Source organism: Dipodomys merriami, unplaced genomic scaffold (genome assembly GCF_024711535.1).
Source record: "Dipodomys merriami isolate MVZ:Mamm:240054 unplaced genomic scaffold, mDipMer1.0.p SCAF_34, whole genome shotgun sequence".
Classification (NCBI taxonomy): domain Eukaryota; kingdom Metazoa; phylum Chordata; class Mammalia; order Rodentia; family Heteromyidae; genus Dipodomys; species Dipodomys merriami.
Window position 1 is genome coordinate 12,067,947 of NW_027204937.1, and position 21,923 is coordinate 12,089,869.

General features: G+C 42.3%; 1 protein-coding gene across 2 annotated transcripts in view; it reads left to right on the forward strand.

Annotated features, from left to right (window-relative positions):
* Positions 1-15: 15 nt before the first annotated feature.
* Atpaf1 (ATP synthase mitochondrial F1 complex assembly factor 1) overlaps positions 16-21,923 on the forward strand; it is a 33,795-nt gene continuing 11,887 nt past the window's right edge. For both annotated transcript variants that reach the window (XR_011364943.1, XM_069987308.1), the window contains exons 1-7: positions 16-491; positions 4,215-4,323; positions 8,998-9,048; positions 10,451-10,513; positions 13,942-13,992; positions 15,484-15,531; positions 18,967-19,062. Coding sequence is in view for 1 of the 2 variants with exons in the window: in XM_069987308.1 (XP_069843409.1) it covers positions 181-491; positions 4,215-4,323; positions 8,998-9,048; positions 10,451-10,513; positions 13,942-13,992; positions 15,484-15,531; positions 18,967-19,062 (729 nt within the window). In the remaining variant the exon portion in view is untranslated. The remainder of the gene's footprint in view (positions 492-4,214; positions 4,324-8,997; positions 9,049-10,450; positions 10,514-13,941; positions 13,993-15,483; positions 15,532-18,966; positions 19,063-21,923) is intronic.

Below are 21,923 nucleotides of genomic sequence, written 5' to 3' on the forward strand. Positions count from 1 at the left end.
AATCCCGGCAGGCTCCCGGGAAGAGGCGGGCCGCGGGCCGCCGGGGCGGCGATTGCGTTCGGGAAGGGCCGCGCTGCCGGGCCCCCGCCCGGGCTCCCGCCTTCGGCCTTCGGAGAGACCGGAACTTTGGGCGTGCGGAACCTCGGAGGCGGAGCGCGGGCGCTGAGGACCCGGAGGGAGATGGAGAGTGCGCGCGGGCCGGGGGCTGAGGCCGAGACGCCTGAGGAGGAAGAGCAGGAGGCGGGGGAGACCATGGCGGCCGTGGTGTCCGCGGCCGGGGGCGCGGGCCCGGCGGTCCTGCAGGTGGCCGGCCTCTACCGGGGTCTGTGCGCGGTGCGCAGCCGCACGCTGGGACTGGGGTTCGTGTCGCCCGCACAGCTGCGCGTGTTCCCCGTGCGCCGCGACAGCGCGGACAGCAAAGGGGTGGGGTCGGAGCTCGAGGCCAACCCCTTCTACGACCGCTACCGGGACAAGATCCAGCAGCTGCGCAGGTGCGGCCCGCGCGGCGGGCGCGGGGGGGGGGGGGGGAGGTGTGTACACAGGGGGGGCGTGGTGGGAGGGGAGCATGGGAAGGGGAGGCGGGGAGGGGCGGGGGGCACCAGTGCGTGCTGTCCCCTAGCCCTGCCCCGCCTGGGCCAAGGTCTGAGGTGCTGCTCCACTGTACTGACAAGGTAGAGAGACTCAGGGAGGCCAAGCACTTGCTTGAGATCACGCAGCTAGTCCCTTTCCACAGTTGCCTTTGTGCTTCAATTCTCAGAAGACTAAGGTGGGCTCTTGGAAGGCAGCCCCACACGACCTGACCCACGATAGGAATGGGAAAACAGGCTTCTAGAGAAGGGAGTTGACTTGCTCCAAGGTCACATTCAAGAGCGTTCCAATGAGAGTCTGAATGAAAACTTGTCTAGGACAGTTGCCTCGTAAAGATTTGGATCTACCAGAGGAGTCAGTAGAGAACTTTCTAGAGCCTTACATTCCTACCTTAGGATCCCGACTGCAAGAAAAGGAGATCAGAAGTAAGATCATAAACACAACCCTCTTGTTAAGCTAAGGAAAACTGGACCTCAAAGAGGAGACTTACCAGAAGTCACACTCTCTCTCTCTCTCTCTCTCTCTCTCTCTCTCTCTCTCTCTCTCTCTCTCTCTCTCACACACACACACACACACACACACACACACACACACACACAGTTTGGAATTTGTCGGATTGAACCAGGGTTCCTAATTTTACCTATCTGCATTCTGTCTCATCTCTAGTTCCATTGCTGTAATTTATTCTGTCATCTTCACCTGGATTACTGCTAAAATGCTGAAGGATATAAAGGTTGCAAAGGGCCTGGGGAGAATATGGGGAAATAAGGCTTTTCTTGCAAAAAGGAAACCAAAACTTGAGGGCTGTAAATTCTCTGCGTGCTGTCCATCTCTAATTCCACTGCTATAATTTATTCCTTCATCTTCACCTGGACTATTGCCATTATTCTCTAGTGAGTGCCCCTCCCCCCCATGTCCATTCTTGGACGTTTTCACCCCAGTGCATCTCAGGAAAACTACAGTAATCTTTCTCACCTTTCAGAGTGATGGAATTAGTTAACAGGTACTTTTTTAAAAATTCCAGTTCCTTTTCCTGCAAATATTTTTCATTCTTATGGCTGACTATCCATTGTGTATATATACCACATTTTCTTTATCCATTCATCCATTGATGGACACCAGGTCTGGTTCTATAGTTTGGCTATTGTAAATAATGCTGTTAGCAATATGGCTGTAAACCAGGCGCTGGTGGCTCATGCCTGTAATCCTAGCCACTCAGGAGGCTGAGATCTGAGGATCACAGTTCAAAGCCAGCCCAGGCAGGAAAATCTGTGATTCTTATCTCCAATTAACCACCAGAAAACAGAAAGTGGCACTGTAGCTCAAGTGGTAGAGCACTAATCTTGACCTGAAGAGCTGAGGGACAGCGCCCAGGCCCAGACTTCAAGCCCCATGACCAACCAAAAAAAAAGAAACATGGTTATGTAGGTATCTCTATTGTATGCAGACTGAATGAATGACTGCTTCTGACTTTCCAACAGTATTTAGAAGTTCTTAAGTATTTTTCATTTTTAAAACCTTCACTTGAGCTGGGAATGTGGCTCAGTGGTAGAGTGCTTACCTTGCATGCATGAGGCCTTGGGTTCAATTCCTCAGCACCACATAAGCAGAAAAAGCTGGAAGTGGCTCTGTGGCTCAAGTGGTAGAGTGCTAGCCTTGAGCTGAAGAGCTGAGGGACAGTGCCCAGGCCCAGACTTCAGGCCCTATGACCAACCAAAATAAATACATAAATAAATAAACCTTCATTTGACTTAAATTTCTCTCCACCCTTTTCTCTTCAATCGTTTTCACACACAAGCATCTCCAAAGTGTTTCCTTCTCTATTCTGAATGCCTACCAGCTCCTGTTTATTCTTACTCATGTACAAATAGTGGTTTTGCTCTCCTTCCCTACAAGATCATTGTCATCAATATTGATTTGCACTGCTGTCTTCTGGAGAGTGAGCATTTTAAAGTGCCCGGTTGACTTCTAGCTAACATCCAAATTCTTTGGTGTTCTGCATAAGACCCTCACATTCCACTCTCTGCCAGACCTTGTAGCCTTATCTATTACCAAAGCTCTTTTTTAATTTTGAGTAGCATATACAGAGAAAACTAGAGGAGAGGGGTGAAATATTGAAGTAAAGGATGCAGCCACAACGAAGTGCAAAGATATGAAACTCCCTCAGCATTTTGAGGATGTTGGGGCAAGTGTTTATCATAGTACTTGTAGCATTCTCATGTACATGTCTGTCATTTCCTACTAGAGAGTAAGTGTCTTTAAGTAGGTCCTTTGTCTTATTTATTTCTCTATCTCCAGAGCTAAACAGAGCTCTCCTGGCCTCTCTCCTGATACAACAAGTGTATCTGTGACCACCAGCAGGGCTGATCCAGTCCTTACAGAGGAAAGAAAGATGATCAGCCCATCTACATAGCAGTGAGGGGATTGGCATTTGATGTCACCTTCAAAGGAGTTTTATGGAACAGGCCCCACTCCATTGTGCCTTGATTAAGGAACAAAGGGTAAAACTAGATGTCCTTGGATTGTTCAGACTTCACTATGGTGCTGGGGTGTCATAGCCAAGGAGTTAGAATTCCTACATGATAACGTTACCAAAACATACAAAAGCAAATACCCTGTGGTCACCTATAAAGCCTGGGAAAAAAAATCTTTAACAAGGACAGCAGCTACCCTGGTCTTCAAGCCTGAAGCCGGTGGCTCATGCCTGTGATCCTAGATACTCAGGAGGCTGAGATCTGAGGATTGCAGTTCAAAGCCAACCCAGGCAGGAAAGTCCATAAAATTCTTATCTCCAACTAACCACCAGAAAACCAGAAGTGGCACTGTGGCTCAAGTGGTAGCTGAAGAACTAAGGGGTGGCACCTAGGCCCAGAGTTCAAGCCCCACAACAACAACAACAACAACAACAACAACAACAACAACACACACACACACACACACACACACACACACACACACACCATAAAAAATGAATTCTAATGTTCCATCTACTTTTTTGTTTTTTTGTTTGTTTGTTTGGTTATAAGGCTTGAACTCTGGGCCTGGGTGCTGTCCCTCAGCTCTTCAGCTTGAGGCTAGCGCTCTACCACTTGAGCCACAGCGCCACTTCGGGCTTTCTGAGTAGTTTAATGGAGATAAGAGTCTCATGGACTTTCCTGCCCGGGCTGGCTTTGAATCAAAATCCTCAGATCTCAGCCTCCTGTGTAGCTAGGATTACAGGTGTGAACCACCGGCACCAGGCCCATCTACTGGTTTTTTTGGAGGATAAAGCAAAACTGGCTGTTTGAGGCCTATAAATTACCAGAATCCGAATAAAATTGAACTGGATATAGCTTGACAGCTGCCTAAGGAAGTGACCCAACAGGAGGACTTAAAGCACCCTTCCAATATTGAGCCTTCTAGGGACCTGGGGCCAAGTTCTCTGTTACCTGAGGCTTAGCTACAAGAGGAAAACATCATACTGACTCCTTGAGAATGCCTATACTCAGTTCTTATTAACTGAAGGCAGGTCCTTCAGCCTCGCTGAATGCGTATGTCTTTCTCTTTGGATGTAGAAAATGATGATTTATTATCCCAGAACCCAAAAAGGGCCCAGGTGGTTTACTCTTTGATTTACCTTTGATCAGGTCTGATCCAGCTGCTTTTGAGTCTCGCCTGGAGAAGCGAATCGAGTTTCAGAAGCAGCCTGTGGGCCATTCCAAGCAAGGTGATTTTATCAAGTCTGTGGAGCAGAAGGTAAGGGCAATCCCATTTTGTGTTATTGGTTCTGGAGAGCTCCCAACTTCCCTCAACTCTTAAACCTTGAAGAAGATTTGTTGATCTATCAACTGGATGAACAAAGCATCTACATTCAGTCTCCATCCATAAATATGTCCTACCCTTTCAGGGCAAACTTCTCTGATCATGGTGGAAATACAGAGAGATAAAAGAGTCACCTGTTCATGAAGGATGCAGTCTAGTAGTTAAGGCACCATGACATTGAGCTGTTGGGAAGTAGAACCTGACCAAGGCTGGAAAAATTCTGGTGGGGGTTGAATTAGGCAAAAGGGAATAGGAATTTGGTACAGAACAGGTCTCATCAGACTTCTTTTTTTTTTTTTTTGTCGGCCGTGGGGCTTGATCTCTGGGCCTGGCCGCTGTCCCTCAGCTCTTCAGCTCAAGGCGAGCGCTCTACCACTTGAGCTACAGCGCCACTTCCAGTTTTCTGGTGGTTTATTGGAGATCGGAGTCTCACGGTCTCTCCTGCCCGGGCTGGCTTTGAACCGCGATCCTCAGATCTCAGCCTCCTGAGTAGCTAGGATTACAGGCGTGAGCCACCAGCGCCCGGCTCATCAGACTTCTTGTAAATGAACCAAACAGTAAATATTTTAGGCTTTGTGCAACTAGGTAGTGTCATTATAGTGTAAAAGCAGGCACCAACGGACATTAAGTCACCGAGTGGGTGTGGTTGTGTGCCAGTAAAACTTTATTTACAAAAAGTTCACAGACAACCAATCCCAAGAAGAAGCCAAGAAGACTTCTGCTACCTAGAATGTTACTGGACTGTAAGAGAGTGGATATAGAGAAAGTATTAGGGCTAAAGAAATACATCAGACATTAATCTCCAAGCTGATGCATTTAGGCTTAAGGAGTAGAAGCAGGATCACTTCATTGCTAACAGAGGTGGGCTCTGGAGCCAAATGCCAGAGACTGAATCTTAGCTAAGTGACTCTGGGGGAATTACATGACTTCTCCATGCTTTAGTTTGCCTGTCTGAAACAGGAATAATAATAATAATAATACCTATTTCCTGGAGTTGTGCTTAAGAGTGAATATGATAATGCCATGCAAAACACTAGCATGGTCCTGAACATATAGTCAATACTTATTAGTTATTATTGTCTTTAAACAAGAATCAAAGCTGGAGAAAAATATGCAGAAAGCTGTGTATAGGAAGATTAATGCAGTACTTTTCAAACTTTTTTTGTTGGTCATGAGACTTGAACTTGGGACCTAGGCACTGTCCCTATAAGCTCTTTTTGCTTAAGGCTAGCACTACTACTTTGAGCCACAGCTCCACTTCCATTTTTCTGGTGGTTAGTTGGAGATGAGAGTTTCGTGGACTTTTTCTGCCTGGGCTGACTTTGAACCATAATCTTCAGATCTCAGCTTCCTGAGTAGCTGGGATTACAGACATGAGCCACCAGTGACTGGCTTTTTTCAAACTTTCTGACCATTACTCACAGTAAGAAATATATTTTACATTGCATACTGTATACATGTACCCTGTACCCTAACTCTATGCTATATACTTCTTACATAGCAAAGAAATTTTGCTTACAAAACCATGTTTTTACTACATTGCACTTCATTCTTGTTTTTTATCTTTAAAAAACTCTGAAACTACTAAATTGGTTTACCACTTATGATTTGAAAAGTATTCTGGAGTGATACACGGAACAAATTGGAAAGGTTGGAGCTAGGGAGAATGTACAGTAATTTAGGTGTATAGTGGTTTCTGCTACAACTACCTTAAAAGAAGGTGGGAAATTGGAATTCTACTTTCTGTTCTAAAGTCATATTGGTAATATTTATTTGCATGGATTTTATTTTATTTGTTGTGTTAGAAGATAGCCTAAAAGTAGAATCTATACAAGGGAGTCATATATTTTGGGATGTCCATTCTAGATCAGCCCAAGCATAAGAAAATTCATGGGACTCTATCTGATTCAGTGGCTGGACATGGTGACGCATGAAATGCCAAGAAGCACAAGTAGGATTGCAGCCCAGACATTAAAGGAGACCCCCACACCCAAAATAGTCAGGGAATAGAGGGAACAGCTGACGCTTGCAAAACGAAAGAAATGTACATATCACCCAATGTGGAAGAAATAACTATATTGTCAAAGCTCATAGAACTCATAAATGTTATAGACCACGATAAACAATTTGTCCCATGAAAGTTAGAATGTGTTTGTGATTTTAACTAAGCATCACTATCCCACAATACTGTGAAATTTGGGAAATTATGTAATCACTTAATCACAATAAAGAATTTGAAAAAAATAGTCAATGTGGTAGGGGTAGAGGAATATCCAAATGCTGAAACAAGGATGCAGGATGACTCATTGCAACAGTGATACAAGATACTATGTTGGAAATGAACTTTACAACTTTGGGGCTGGGTGGGAGGGTTTCGGGGAGGTGCTGGAGGAAAGGGATAATAGGAAAAAAACAAAGGAGGGGGTAACAATGCTTGACAAGAAATGTACTCATTACCTTGCTGATGTAACTAACCTCTCTGTACAGCATCTTTACAAGAAAATAAAATTTTTAAAAGTAGTCAATGTATCTGAGTGCTGGTGGCTCACATCTGTAATCCTAGATATTCAGGAGGCTGAGTCCAGAGCCAGCTCAGGCAGAAAAGTCTGTGAGACTCTGTCACCAATTAACCACCAGAAAATCAGAAGTGGCGCTGTGGCTCAAAGTGGTAGAGTGCTAGGCTTGAGCAAAAGAGGTCAGGGACAGTGCAAGGCCCTGAGTTCAAGCCCGACAAAAAAATAATATCAAAAGGGACTGGAGATGTGGTTCAAGTGGTAGAGTGCCTGTCTTACTAGGCTTGCTAATGCAAAATGCTCATTTCAATCTTCAGTACTGGGGAGAGAGAAAGATGAGAGGAAGGGGTGGAGGGAAGGAGGGAACCTAATCAGCTGTAATAGCTAATGAAGTTCAGGTTAATAGTTACTGGGCTAAATATAAGCATTATGCCCACCTTTGGTCTTCTGCTCCACCCAGACCTGAGTCCCTCCCTGCCTTCAAGTTCCCACCGTACAGCTGGTCCCTCCCTCTCTCCTCCCAGACCCACCTGAACTCCCACCTACTTCACTTCCTAACCCCCAGACCCTGCTGCTACCTAGATAGGGGAGGCTGCCATGTGCTCTCTCTCCAGGGCAAATATGGCTCCTCTAATAAACCTTGTAATAATCTTTCTCCTGTGCCTACCTGCCTGTCTCTGCATGGTCCCCTAGCATGGATGTGATGGATCCTTTCATTGATCCTTTCACTAAACCTGATGTGATGGCATACACTTGGAATTCCAGCACTCAGGACACCAAAACAAGAGCACTACTTGGGCTGCATAGTCTTTTGTTTAAAGAAAGAAAAATAGCTAGTGGCCTAATCATTACAAAGTTGAAGAGCAAATTTATGACAAATGTAGTTTATGGCTTCAAGCACTTTCTAGGCAGATGTTCTATCATTTGAGCACACCTTTAGCCTTTTGCTTCAGTTATTATTTGAATAGGGTCTCACTGTTGACCTAGGCAGACCTTGGATTGTAATCCTCCCACCTATAGTCTTCTGCAAAGCTAGGATTACAGATGTGAACAGCCATGCTATCTTGTTTAATGAGACAGGATCTCAGTAACTTATTTTCCCCCTAAACTGGCCCCAAACTAGAATCTTTCTAAGATTTTATGTAGAAAATTTCAGCTTTAGAATCCTACATGTAGACAGTTTCTTACTTCTCAAAGACATGGTCTTGAACTTAGAAAATGATTAGCAGACTCCATTAACTATCCAAAAACAATTCAAAATAGGGCTTATAGGGTATGCTTCTATCAGAGAAAGTAAGATAGGAAAGAAAATAATCACATTTAGTTCTTGTCCCCCCCCCCCTTTTTTTTTTTGAGAAGCAGTATAGGAGTATTCAGAAGGGATTGAGTACTCAAAAAGACTGTAATGTACTAAAAACTGCAGTCAGGAATAACTTAGAGGGCCACTCACAGGAAACCCAAACACATTAAATTATTGGAAGGAATCCTTTCTATTGCTTGTGGCCACTACCGAATGTCCTAACAGATGGTGGTTACTAACAAGTCTTCCTCATCTCTGCATCTCATCTTTTTTTTTTTTTTTTTTTTTTTTTGGTCAGTTGTGGGGTTTGAACTCAGTGCCTGGGAGCTGTCCCTGAGATCTTTTGCTCAAGGCTAGTGCTCTACCACTTTGAGCCACAGTGCCACTTCTGGCTTTCTGGTGGTTAGTTGGAGATGAGTCTTAGGGACTTCTTCCCAGGCTGGCTTTGAACCCCAATCCTCAGATTTCAGCATCTTGAGTAGCTAGGATTACAGGCATGAGCCACCAGTGCCTATGGCATCTCATTATCTTAGAAGGAAGTTTTATCAAATAAACAGTGAGTCTTAGAACACTGTGTTTGGAAGTGGCACTGTGGTTTAAGTGGTAGAGCTGAAGAGCTGAGAGACTGTGCCCAGGTCCTGAGTTAAAACCCCATGACTGACCAAAAAAAAAAAAAGAGAGAGGTAATTTCTCCTACAGAATTATATAATGAGATGGGGCACTTCAGCTAGTTTGATTGTCTTTTTTCCTATGAGTAAAGTGTAGATTAATACCCTGTATCACCATGTATTTCAGACAGATGCCTCAGGGAAGCAGTCTTTGAATAAAGGATTCACTAAGGACAAGGTAAGTCTTAATTAAATATAGAAATCCAAGACTGAGGTTATATGGAATATCTATAACAAGAGGCTGAAAATTTGAATGTATTTACTTTGATTTTTTAAAAGGTGATTTTCCAGCTGTAGAGATGAGAAATATTTCTGAGTGTCCTTAGCATGACCTCTAGCTTAAGTGTGAATCCTGGAGGTCCTGGAAGAAGTCTGTAAGAAATGGGTAGCACTTGTCCTTTCTCTAGGCATTAGTTATTTTGTTGTTGTTGTTGTTGTGTTTGGCATGAGGAGGGATTTTTTTTTCAAAGCTAGGGATTGAACACAGGCCTCACTCTTGCTAGACAGGTGCTCTCCCACCTAAGCCAGGCTTCTAACCATCTTCTGTTCATCATTTCCAGTGTCCATGTTGATGACAGGTATGTACCACAAAGTCCAGCCTTAGTTGAGATAATCTTGTAAATTTTTATGTCTGGGTTGACCTCAAACTGGAATACCTCATCTACATTTCCCAAGTAGTTAGGATACAGGCTTGAGCCACTGCGCCTAGCTAGGAGGTAGTTTTAAAAATAGAAAATGGTGAGTGATTGCTGGTGATTCACACCTGGCTAAGATCTAAGGATCCAAGCCAATCCAGGCAGACAAATCTAAGACTCTTATCTCCAGTTAACCAGCAAAAAATAACAAGCAGAGCTGTGGTTCAGGTGGTAGAGCATCAATCTTGAGCAAAAGCAAGAGTGTGAGGCCCTCAGTTCAAGCCCCAATACACACACACACACACACACACACACACACACACACACCAAAAATGTATTTAGTTTGTTAATTGGCAAATAGCATCCTCTGTAGAATACCAATGAAATTAAAAATAAATCCAAGCTTTCTCCTTTTACATTGCAAAGTATCACATGACTCATTGGTGAAGGGGAAGCTTTTGGGAAGTGCATATTGTTCAGGAATAGAAATGAAAAAGCCATTGTGGACTTGGGGACTCGACTTGACTGAGCATGCAGAGGTTCTTATGCTATTTGAACTTACTGAAGGTTGACTTCACTGTTCTGACATTTTTCTCCATGAGGCTTAGAGAAACTAGGGTTTTTTTGTCTTTTTTTTTTTTTGCTTGTTTGTTTTTTTGGTCAGTCGTGGGGCTTGAACTCTGGGCTTGGGCGCTGTCCCTGCACTCTTCAGCTCAAGGCAAGCGCTCTATCACTTGAGCCACAGCGCCACTTCTGGGTTTTTTTCTAGTGGTTTATTGGAGATAAGAGTCTCACGGACTTTCCTGCCTGGGCTGGCTTTGAACCTCGATCCTCAGATCTCAGCCTCCTGAGTAGCTAGGATTACAGGCGTGAGCTACCAGCACCGAGCTGGTTGTTGCTGTTTTAAATCACGGGTTGTAATTGCTTTTTATTTTCTTTTTCAAGACTCTCAGTTCAATCTTTAACATTGAGATGGTGAAAGACAAATCTGGAGAAGAAATAAAACAGGTAATGAATGAGAATGAGTTGGCATACTCCATGAAAACTATGCTCTGTGAACCAAATCTGAGAGTGGTAAGGGGTATACATTCTGACACCCTTTTCTAACCAAAATGTAAAGTAACCTTAAGCAAAAAAAGTGGTGAATTACATAAACTACAGTGGGAGAGAAAACTTTTCTTTCTTGCTTGGCTCTCATATGTCTAACCAATTTGTATTCCTCCTTTATTTTTCATTCCTATTGCCCATGTCGTACTTAAAATTTCAGACATGGTGACACATGTCTGTAATCTCATCATTGAGAATGCAAGGTAGAAAGATCAGGAGTTCAAGGTTAGCCTGCTACAATCAATATGAAGGATTCCTTCCTAAATTTAGTTATATTGGGTCTCTTTTTGTGTATCCCTCTGACCTGTTCCACAGTGAGCCACAGAAGAGGTAAGAAATGGAAAGATATGTTTGAGACCTTATCTTAAAAATTAAAAAAAAAAGATAATGAATGAATGGGGAAGGGAGGGAAAGGAGGAGGAAGGGAAAGCAAAGGAAAGAAGGAAATACTTTTTAAAATAAATTTTTTCTGCTCCCATTTATCTCACTCTACTTCATGTCTTTACCAACTGAGTCCTCTGAAGTTTCTATTTATGGAGACACATATTGCATTGGTTAAAATATATATGATACAGTCAAGCTGCCAGTTTAAAGCACTAGCTCTTCCATTTTTTTGTTTGTTTGTTTGTTTTTTTGGGTCAGGTCATGGGGCCTGAACTCTGGGCCTGGGCGCTGTCCTGAGCTCTTCAGCTCAAGGCTAGCGCTCTACCACCTGAGCCACAGCACCACTTCTGGCTTTTTTCTTTTTGCTTATGTGGTGCTGAGGAATCGAACCCAGGGCCTCTGGCATGTAAGGCATGCGCTCTACCACTGAGCCACCTTCCCAGCCCTAGCTCTTCCATTTTTGAAAGCTATTTTATTTGAACAAGCTAGTTAACCTCTCAAAGCCTTTTTTTTCTACTGTAAAATGGAGATGCTAACAGTACTTACTTCATTCATAGAATTAAATGAGTTTAACATTTGTTAAACGCTCAGAAAAAAAAATGCATGGCACAGAGAAAGCCCTATTATTGTTTTTAAGTAAATAAATGAATAAACATAAATAGTTGGCCAGATAGTATTTTGGTGGCTCTTGCCTGTAATCGTAACTACTCAGAAGGCTGAGATCAGAGGATTGTGTTTCAAAGCCCACCCAAATAGGAAAGTCCATGAGACTCTTATCTCCAATTGACTACCAGAAAACTGGAAGTATGGCTCAAAATGGTAGAGCACTAGCCTTGAGCACAGTCAAGGACAGCACTCAGCCCCTGAGTTTTAAGCCTCAGAACCAACATACACACACAAAAGAAAAAAAGAAAGAAAAAACATCTCAGGCAGGAAAGTCCATGAGACTCTTTATCTCTGCCAAAGGACAATGGAGCTGTGGCTGAAGTGGTAGAGCACTCCTTGAGCATGAAAAGCCAGAGGATATTGGCCCAGGTCCTGAGTTCAAGCCCCAGGACTAATCCCCTCCCCCCATGCACACACATATACACACACACACAGACACACAGACATAGACATAGACACAGACACACAATAATAGCAGTATAAAATGTGAATACAATATGCATATGGTATGCTAAGGGATTAAAAGAAATTAAGACATAAAATCGCATATAGACCATATCCATATATTATAAAAGAAAAATTGTATTTCTAAGATACATTAAAAACAGATGAATCAAGAAAACAGCAATGACTATTTCTGTTTTCTAATTTTGTAATTTCATTGTACAAATCCTTATTCCCTACTTTTTGGTATTTCAAGAATATCAACTGGGCTGGGAAGGTGCTCAGTGGTAGAGCGCTTGCCTTGCATGCATGAGGCCCTGGGTTCGATTCCTCAGAACCACATAAGTAAAAAAAGCCAGAAGTGGCACTATGGCTCAAGTAGTAAAGTGCCAAGCCTGAGCTGAAGAGCTGAGAGATAGCGCCCAGGCCCAGAGTTCAAGCCCCATGTCCAACAGAATAAAAAAAAAAGATCAACTAGGCCCTCCTTGTTCTTTGACATATGGCAGAGGTGGAACTCCTGACTGATATATACCACAATCAGACCTAGCAGCATCTATCTCTTTTCAGACTTTTCAGAAGCAGGTTTTTATGACAATAGCTAATAAAAGCTTACATTATTTTTAGTGCTCACTCTGTGCCAGACACAGAGCTATATTAGCTTAATCTTCACAACAATCCTGTAAGATTGATGTTATTGCTAATTTATTGCTGTTATTTTGGAATTTTCAGTGATTTACCAAAGATAGCTTAGCTAGTAAATGCATAGATAGTTTACATCTAGGTCTGCCTAACTCTAGACCCTCTACTCTTGAATAACTGAGAAGGCTACACTTGGTTGGAGAGGTATGAGTTTGGGAAGGAGAAAAAAGATAGGAAAAAAAGATGTCTGTCACAAGTTCATCTTTAGAGGAAAAATTTCAAAGATCCAGAATCAGTTTGTTGTTTTTTTTTTTTAAATACCATATGGAAGGGCTGGGATGGTGGCTCAGTGGTAGAGCACACTTGCCTCACATGCGTGAGGCCCTGGGTTCGGTTCTTCAGCACCACATAAGCAGAAAAAGCTGGAAGTGGGGCTGAGGCTCACATAGAGCGCTAGCCTTGAGCTGAAGAGCTGAAGGACAGCGCCCAGGCCCAGAGTTCAGGCCCCACAACTACCAAAAAAGACGAAAATACCATATGGAGGGGTTACAATTACATGGGCAAGATAATGAGTACATTTCTTATCAAGCATTGTTGCCTCCTCCTTTGTTTTCCCTCCCATCCCTTCCCATCTCCCACCCCCCAGAATCAGTTTTTATGACAGAACTTGTTTTTGAAGAGTTGCAGTTTAATCATCTTAAGAGTAAAATTTCTTGGGGCTGGGAAGGTGGCTCAGTGGCAGAGTGCTTGCCTCGCATGCATGAGGCCCAGATTCGATTCCTCAGCACCACATAAGCAGAAAATCCTGGAAGTGGCACTGTGTCTCAAGTGGTAGAGGGCTAGCCTTGAGCTGAAGAGCTGAGGGAGTTCAGGCCCCATGACCAACCAAAAAAAAAGGGGGGCTGGAAAGGTGGCTCAGTGGTAGAGCGCTTGCCTTGCATGCATGAGGCCCTGGGTTCAATTCCTCAGCACCACATAAGCAAAAAGAAAAAAGCTGGAAGTAGCGCTGTGGCTCAAGTGGTAGAGTGCTAGCCTTAAGCTAAAGAGCTGAGGGACAGCGCCCAGGCCCAGAGTTCAGGCCCCATGACCGGACTTCCCCCCCCCCCCCCAAAAAAAAAAGAGTAAAATTTCTTGCACAGGTTGAAAAGATTACCCAGCTGTCACTTACACTCTTCTGTTTTTTTCTTTTAACACAGATTTGGCAGCAGTATTTTGCAGCAAAAGATACGGTCTATGCAGTTATTCCTGTAAGTAGTTGGAGGGAAATGAAAAGTGGTATAGCATGAAGGTCAGTTTTCTAACCTTCACAGGCAGTTGCCTTTACTTTTCTTATGTTTATGGCCTCTTGAGGACTTAACATTTTACAGCCTTGAGGTTTTTTATTACACCCTAAGCACCAAAGATTGGAAGCTCTGTATGGTATATTTATGGTTTCTGTTTTCCCTCTTCTGGTTTAGAAATGTCTCTGAGTTAAGTCTCTGACTAGAGAGCGTAGTATAAGTTCAGGCTGCTGAGTAATTTCCAGATGTCTTTTATTTCTTTTTGGGTTTTCTAGCCAAGCTATTAGAATTTAAGACAGGGCCTCTAGCATGGCTTTTTCTCTTGTCTGTAAACAACATAGATCCAAGCTGACTTGGATCCTCTTCCTAGTCTTTCTCTGGCATTTCCCCTCTGCTAGTGGCATTTTTCTTGCTTTTTTCCTTCTTGAAATTTTTGGCTGCATTAAGGCCTGTGACTAAGAAGGAAATGCTGCTGTCTTCTCTGGTTTTAAGGTCCTTCTGCTGTCATGGTAAAACATTTGAAATACTGGGTCATCAGCTAGTTCTTCATTTGTTCCTTTTCTTTCCTGAGAAGGAAGAGACTAGAATTACATCAAGCATGCAGAGATAGTTCTGAGTTTATGTGACTAAGTTTAAAGAAAATGTTTAGGCAGAAGTGTCATGCTAGGTCTTTTGGTTGTTATGAGAGTATCCTTTTTTTTTTAACCTCTTGATATGTATAAACCCTTACCAGTCAGCACTTTTTTTTTTTTTTTACATTTTAGATCTCTTATACTAACTCATTGTTTGAAAAGGGCTTCTCAGTTTTTCCTTGGCTTGCCTTAGTAGAGTTTAGAGCATTGGAATTCCTAATCTTCACAGGTAATTATGACAATAAAGAGCAAAGCATACGACGGATGACAATGTTGTCAGACACCTTGTATTCATATACTGTTTGTATAATGGGAACTTCTTTGTACAACTACTTAAAGATAATAAAAAATTTATCTGGGCACCGGTGGCTCACACCTGTAATTCTAGCTACTCAGGAAAGCTGAGATCTGAGGCTCGAGGTTCAAAGCCAGCCTGGGCAGGAAAGTCTGTGAAACTCTTATCTCCAGTAAACCACCAGAAAAACCATAAGTGGCGCTGTAGCTCAAGTGGTAGAGCGCCAGCCTTAAGCTGAAGAGCTGAGGGACAGCACTCAGGCCCAGAGTTCAAGGCCCACGACCGACAAAAAAAAAAAAAAAAGTAAAAAAGTAAATTAAATTAAATCTAAATTCAAAAAAAAAATAAAAAGAGCAAAGTATACATCTGACTTCCCTGCCTTTCTAATCCAAGAGTGATTTACAAATGATGGAACTTAAAAAAACATTTTTGTTGTAGTTAGTTCTAGAATTTAGTCTTGGTGAATATACTTGTGATTTTGTGGTCTTTTTTGTTTTCTTATTATGAATTTTATTATTTTCCACTTTACAGAAAGAGAAGTTTGATTTGATTTGGAACCGTGCTCAGTCTTGTCCAACAGTAAGTTTCTGATGACTACATAAAGATTACTTTCATTGCTTCTAGACAAGGATATTTTTCACCTGATCCCATATCAGTCAATACTCTCAGATGTAAATTGTTCTAGTGAGTGATATTTTTAGCCTTATGAGAGCATATTAGTTTAACCAATGAACTTTAGGCTTTTTAGCGCTCCATCATAACTCTGGCCTTTCTGGTATAGATATTAACAGTAAAAGTGCATATTGGAAGAGACTGAAATCCTTAATCTTTATAGCCTCCTTCATAATTCTGTTTATTGAAAGTCTTCTTTGCAGTTTTGGTCATGTTATTCTGGAAGTTAGAGCTACAGGTGATTATTTTATGAACAATACAGTTGCACAGAAAATAATAAAAATTAATGAATGGAGCTAAATCAAATTAAAAGGTTTCTGCATGCAAAAAAAAAAAAATTACCAGAACCAAGAGACAGCCTATGGAATGGGAGAAAATTTTTGCTAGCTATTCAACAGATAAGGGATTGGATTAATATCCAAAATACACAATGAGCTCAAAGAAATTAAACAAAAAAAACAAAAACAGATAATCCAGTTAATAAGTGGGCAAGTGAATTGAACAGACAGTTCTCAGAAGAAGAAATGCAGAAGATTAACAAATATATAAAGACGGTCTGGGAAGGTGGCTCAGTGGTAGAGCCCTTGCCTTGCATGCCTGAGGCCCTGGGTTCGATTCCTCAGTACTACATATGCAAAAAGAAAAAAGCCGGAAGTGGCGCTGTGGCTCAAGTGGTAGAGCATTAGCCTTGAGCTGAAGAGCTGAGGGACAGCGCCCAGCCAGAGTTCAGGCCCCATGACCAGACCCCCCCCCCCCAAAAAAAAAAGTACATAAAGAACTATTGAACATCCTTAATGTAATGGGAAGGTGGGACAAACTCCTCCTACCTCTTGGCTAAGTCTCCGCCCAGGACTTGTGTCACCTAGGTAACTGGCACACCTTGAGTCCTCTCCCCCCCCCCATGAGGTCACATCCTGGGAAGGTCTCAGGCCCTGAGGTCATATCCTCATCATTGTGGCCACACCTCCCCTACTTGGCCACACCTCCCCATCTCTTCCCTACTTAAACCCAGGTGAGACATGGGCCTGCCCCTTAGGTCATGTGATCTCTACGGGGTAAGGTGGGAACAGGCAGTAGGGAATAAATAAACTTCTCTTCCTGCTTGAAAACCATGTGGTGTTCTCTATTGGCTACCTAATTAAACCTACCTATTTAATTTACCTAACAGCCATACAGGAAACACAAATCAAAGCTACACTAAGAATCTATCTTATCCAGTCAAATAACAAAATGCTGGCAAGGATGCTGGGGAAAAGGAATTTTCTTTTTTTTTTTTTTTAATTTTTTTTAAATTTAATTTTATTTTATTTGTGAACATACTGTACAGAGGGGTTACAATTACATGGGCAGGATAATGCGTACATTTCTTACCAAGCATTGCACCCTCCTCCTTTGGTTTACCCTTCACATCCCTTCCCAGCCTCCCCCCTCCCCCCCAATCCCAATCCTTCTCCTTCCCCCCCCCCCCCCCCGGAAAAGGAATTTTCATACACTGTTGGTGAGACTGTAAACTAGTACAACCACTATGGAAATCAGTATGAAAGTTCTACAATAAAAATAGGACTGACCTTTTGACCCCACCATATCATCACTGGGCATATATCCAGAAGAGTGCTAACTATATTACAGCACAGTGCACAATACCCAAACTCTAAGTTAACCAAGGTATTCCTCAACAGATGAATAGATAAAAATGATATATACTATGAAATCTGAAACAGCTATAAAGAAAAATGAAGTTATGTCATTTGCAAGGAAGTGGATACAATTAAAATGAGATAAGCTTAGAAAGGCACAAAGGTTATCTCATCTAATAATAATAAATCAGAGCCTGAATGCTTGGCAATAAGAAGAAACTCCAAGATGTATATTAGGTTTTGTTTTGTTCTGGCACCATTTCTTCTCTACCAGCCATCCCCAATTCTAAACATAAAACTAACCACTTAATAATGTTTAGTCTGGGCTCAGTGGTTGCTCAGTGGTAGAGTGCTTGCCTTGCATGCATTAGGCCCTGGGTTTGGTTCCTCAGCACCACATAAGCAGAAAAAGCCAGAAGTGGTACTGTGGCTCAAGTGGTAGAGCACTAGCCTTGAGCTGAAGAGCTGAGGGACAGCGCCCAGGCCCAGAGTTCAAGCCCCATGACTAGCAAAAAAATATAATAATAGTAATAATAATAATAATAATAATAATGTTTAGTCTGTAGCCATTTGCCATTTGTGATCTTAGTTGATAAAAATAGATAATAATTTAATAATTAGAATAAAATTAATTAAAATAATTCGGTAGCATTACATAGTTTAGAAATCAAAAGAGACCCAGATATTTAACCAGATAAAAGTAGGTAAGATTCCATACAACATTGGTAATTTAATTAATTAAGAATTATGTTGGGGCTGGGAATGTGGCTCAGTGGTAGAGTGCTTGTCTTGCATGCCTGAGGCCCTGGGTTCCATTCCTCAGCACCACATAAGCAAAAAGAAAAAACCCGGAAGTGGCACTGTGGCTCAAGTGGTAGAGCACTAGCCTTGAGCTGAAGAGCTGAGGGACAGCACCTAGACCTAGAGTTCAGGCCCCACGACCGGACCCCCACCCCCCAAAAATAAAGAAAGCAAAGTTACATGCATAGAGTTTGGTAAGATTCAAGTTTTTAAACATGTGAACACTATGTCCTATTAATGGTTATACCTACACATTAAAAGATTCATGGAAGTGGCGCTGTAGCTCAAGTGGTAGAGTGCTTGCCTTGAGCTGAAGAGCTGAGGGACAACGCGCAGGCCCAGAGTTCAGGCCCCACGACTGACAAAAAAAAAAAAAATTATATACATGAGCCAGGCGCCAGTGGCTCACGCCTGTAATCCTAGCTACTCATGAGGCTGAGATCTGAGGATGGAGTTTCAAAGCCAGCCTAGGCAGGAAAGTCCATGAAACTCTTATCTCTAATAAACCACCAGAAAACCGGAAGTGGCGCTGTAGCTCAAGTGGTAGAACCCTAGCCTTGAGCTGAATAGCTGAGGGACAGTGCTCAGGCTAGAGTTCAAGGCCCACAACCGACCAAAAAAAAAAAAAAAAAAAGGTATAGAAGACACCAAGTACCAGATAGATTTTAAATCTAGATTGAAAGGGTGTAGAGGTATCCTCAAATAGTATCTCTAATGCTTGTTTTCTTATGTGAGTTGAGAAGTACACGAGTGTTCATTTTATTATCACATGCATTTTGTGGTTTAAAAAGAAGTATTTTAAAAACCAAGCACTGAAGGTAGAGGGATTGGTACAGGTGGTTGGTCATGTAGCAAATGACTTTATTTCTTTATTCATTTGTCTCCTTATGTATCTTTCCCACAGTTTCTGTGTGCACTGCCAAGAAGGGAAGGTTATGAGTTCTTTGTAGGACAATGGACAGGTACTGAACTCCACTTCACTGCACTTATAAACATTCAGGTAAGTGGCTTGTGCCCTAAGACACTCAAAGGTAGAAGAAAGAAGCCTGTCATTTGATGAGATTGAGAGAGTTTGCTGAATTCCAGCAGGGCTTCCAATGACCCTGATGAATTGTCATACTTTGAAAGGTGGGATAATTTTTAGACCCTATGTAATACCCATATATTAGAAGATCCCAGATCCATATCTGACTATATCTGGTTCTCTTTTGTCTCTTTACTAGACCTCTACAGCACTTACAGCATGCCTCATGTAACAAACTTGGCAAAGTTGGAATGTTTTCTTTTTCTTTTTTTTTTTTTTAACTTGAAACTTGAACTTGAAGCTTGAAACTTGAAGCTTGAACTCTGGGGCTGGGTACTGAATACCTTTTGTTCAAGGCTAGTGCTCTACCACTTGAGCCACACCTCCACAGAATTTTCTGTGATTAATTGGAGATAAGAGTTTTACAGACTTCTGCCCTGGCTGGCTTCAAACTGCAATCCTTAGATCTTACTTTAGCCTTCTGAGTCTCTAGGATTACAGGTGTGAGCCACCAGCACCCAGCCAGGATGTTAACTTTTTTTTTTTTGGTCATGGGACTTGAACTCTGAAGCTGAACTCTGCCCCTCAGCTCTTAAGCTCAAGGCTAGCACTCTACCACTTGAGCCACAGCGCCACTTGCAGATTTTCCTGCTTAATACTGAGGAATCGAACCCAGGGCCTCATGCCTACAAGGCAGGCACTCTATCACTGAGCCACATTCCCAACCCAAGGATGTTACCTTTTTAAGCCAAGCTATAAACCCATTGAGGCATGCTCCAGGTCTTATCTCTTTTTTTTTTTTTTTTAAGCCAACTCAGCCCCTTTCGTGTGGTGAGGTGAATCATTTCCATTTAATAAATTGTACTCTGTTTGCTTGCTTTTTTCCTTTTGTTTTATTCCCAAATATTAGATTTTTTAAAGGTAGATTTGAAGCTTTTCATTTTAAATCTCATTCAGTAGGATTGACATTTTATTTTATTTATTTTATTTTATTTTATTTTTTTTTGGGTCTGGTCATGGGGCCTGAACTCTGGGCCTGGGTGCTGTCCCTCAGCTCAGCTCAAGGCTAGCGCTCTACCACTTGAGCCACAGCGCCACTTCCGGTTTTTTTCTGTTTGCTTATGTGGTACTGAGGAATCGAACCCAGGGCCTTATGCATGCAAAGCAAGCACTCTACCACTGAGCCACCTTCCCAGCCCCAGGATTGACATTTTATATTTGAAGGCTACATCTGGCAAAAACAAGCATGTTGTTATATTACCTTTAAAGTTGAGGCAAACTAGAGTAAGGGACCAGCTTTTCACATTATTTTATAATTCATCTAGCATTCATTGAGCTCGAACTCTAGTATCCAATATCTGATGTACTTATTATAAATCATATATTTTATATACATGTGATTTATTCCTCACAAATATACCACAATATAGTTTAATGTTATTTTTTCTGTTTACAGAAAAGAAAATGGACTTGAACTAGTTAGTTGATAGTGCTAAGTGACAGAGATGAGGTTATTTGTTTTTTTTTTTTTTTTGGGGGGGGGGGGGTCCGGTCGTGGGGCCTGAACTCTGGGCCTGAGCGCTGTCCCTGAGCTCTTCAGCTCAAGGCTAGTGCTCTACCACTTGAGCCACAGCGCCACTTCCGGCTTTTTTCTTATGTGGTGCTGAGGAATCAAACCCAGGGCCTCAAGCATGCAAGGCAAGTGCTCTACCACTGAGCCACCTTCCCAGCCCCCAGAGATGAGGTTATATGACAGTCTAGGTTATATGAATCCAGAGTCATTGAATTTGACCCCTATGACATTGTGTTGGAAATTGTGCTAGCACGTAGAGAGCTATTAACTTTTTTTTTTTTTTTTTTTTGGTCATGGGGCCTGAACTCTGGGTCTGGGCTCTGTCCCTGAGCTTCTTTTGTTCAAGGCTAGCACTCTACCACTTAAGCCAAGTACCACTTCCAGCTTTTTCTGCTTATGTGGTGCTAAGGAATCGAACCCCGGGCCTCAAGGCAAGCACTCTACCACTAAGCCACCTTCACAGCCCAACCTAGAGATCTATGAGATTGGGATTCTGCTCTTGTATCAAAAAAAAAGATCCAGAAATATAATTATGACCAAAATTATTAGCATAATATTAGAAGTCAAATTAGAAGTGTTTAATAGAACTAAGAACTACTAAGAATAAACATCCATAGTTAGATATCCTATCTTGCTGAAATTTTAGAGATGAAGGTCAATAATCTCTTTTTGAGTGTAGTTGTTTACTTTTTTTATACTATATAAGGGCTTTAGTTTTAAATTCAAACCTTTCTTCCTAGTGTAGACTTGAGATCAAGCAGCCACTGTGCCAACCATTCTTTATGAAGTTAGTCTATTCCTATTCTCTCTTCTGCCCCAACCAGATAATATTTTAAAACTACACACCAGAATTCTGGCCTATGTGCAAACTCCAGCTCTTGCTATAGCTAAAAAGAGCTCAGTCTTGGGGCTGGGAAGGTGGCTCAGTGGTAGAGTGCTTGCCTTGCATGCATGAGGCCCTGGGTTCAATCCCTCAGCACCACATAAGAAAAAAGAAAAAAGCCGGAAGTGGTGCCGTGGCTCAAGTGGTAGAGTGCTAGCCTTGAGCTGAAGAGCTGAGAGACAACACCCAGGCCCAGAGTTCAGGCCCCACGACCAGACCCCTAAAAAAAACCAAAAACAAAAGAGCTCAGTCTTCAGACCTAGCCAAGGGGAGTAGATTTCCTCTATGAAATGTGCTAGTTCATAAAAGTGGCAATTACACAGGCACACTGTTTTCTTTAGAATTTGATTTGGTAGCTGCTCATGCCATTTTGTTTTTAAA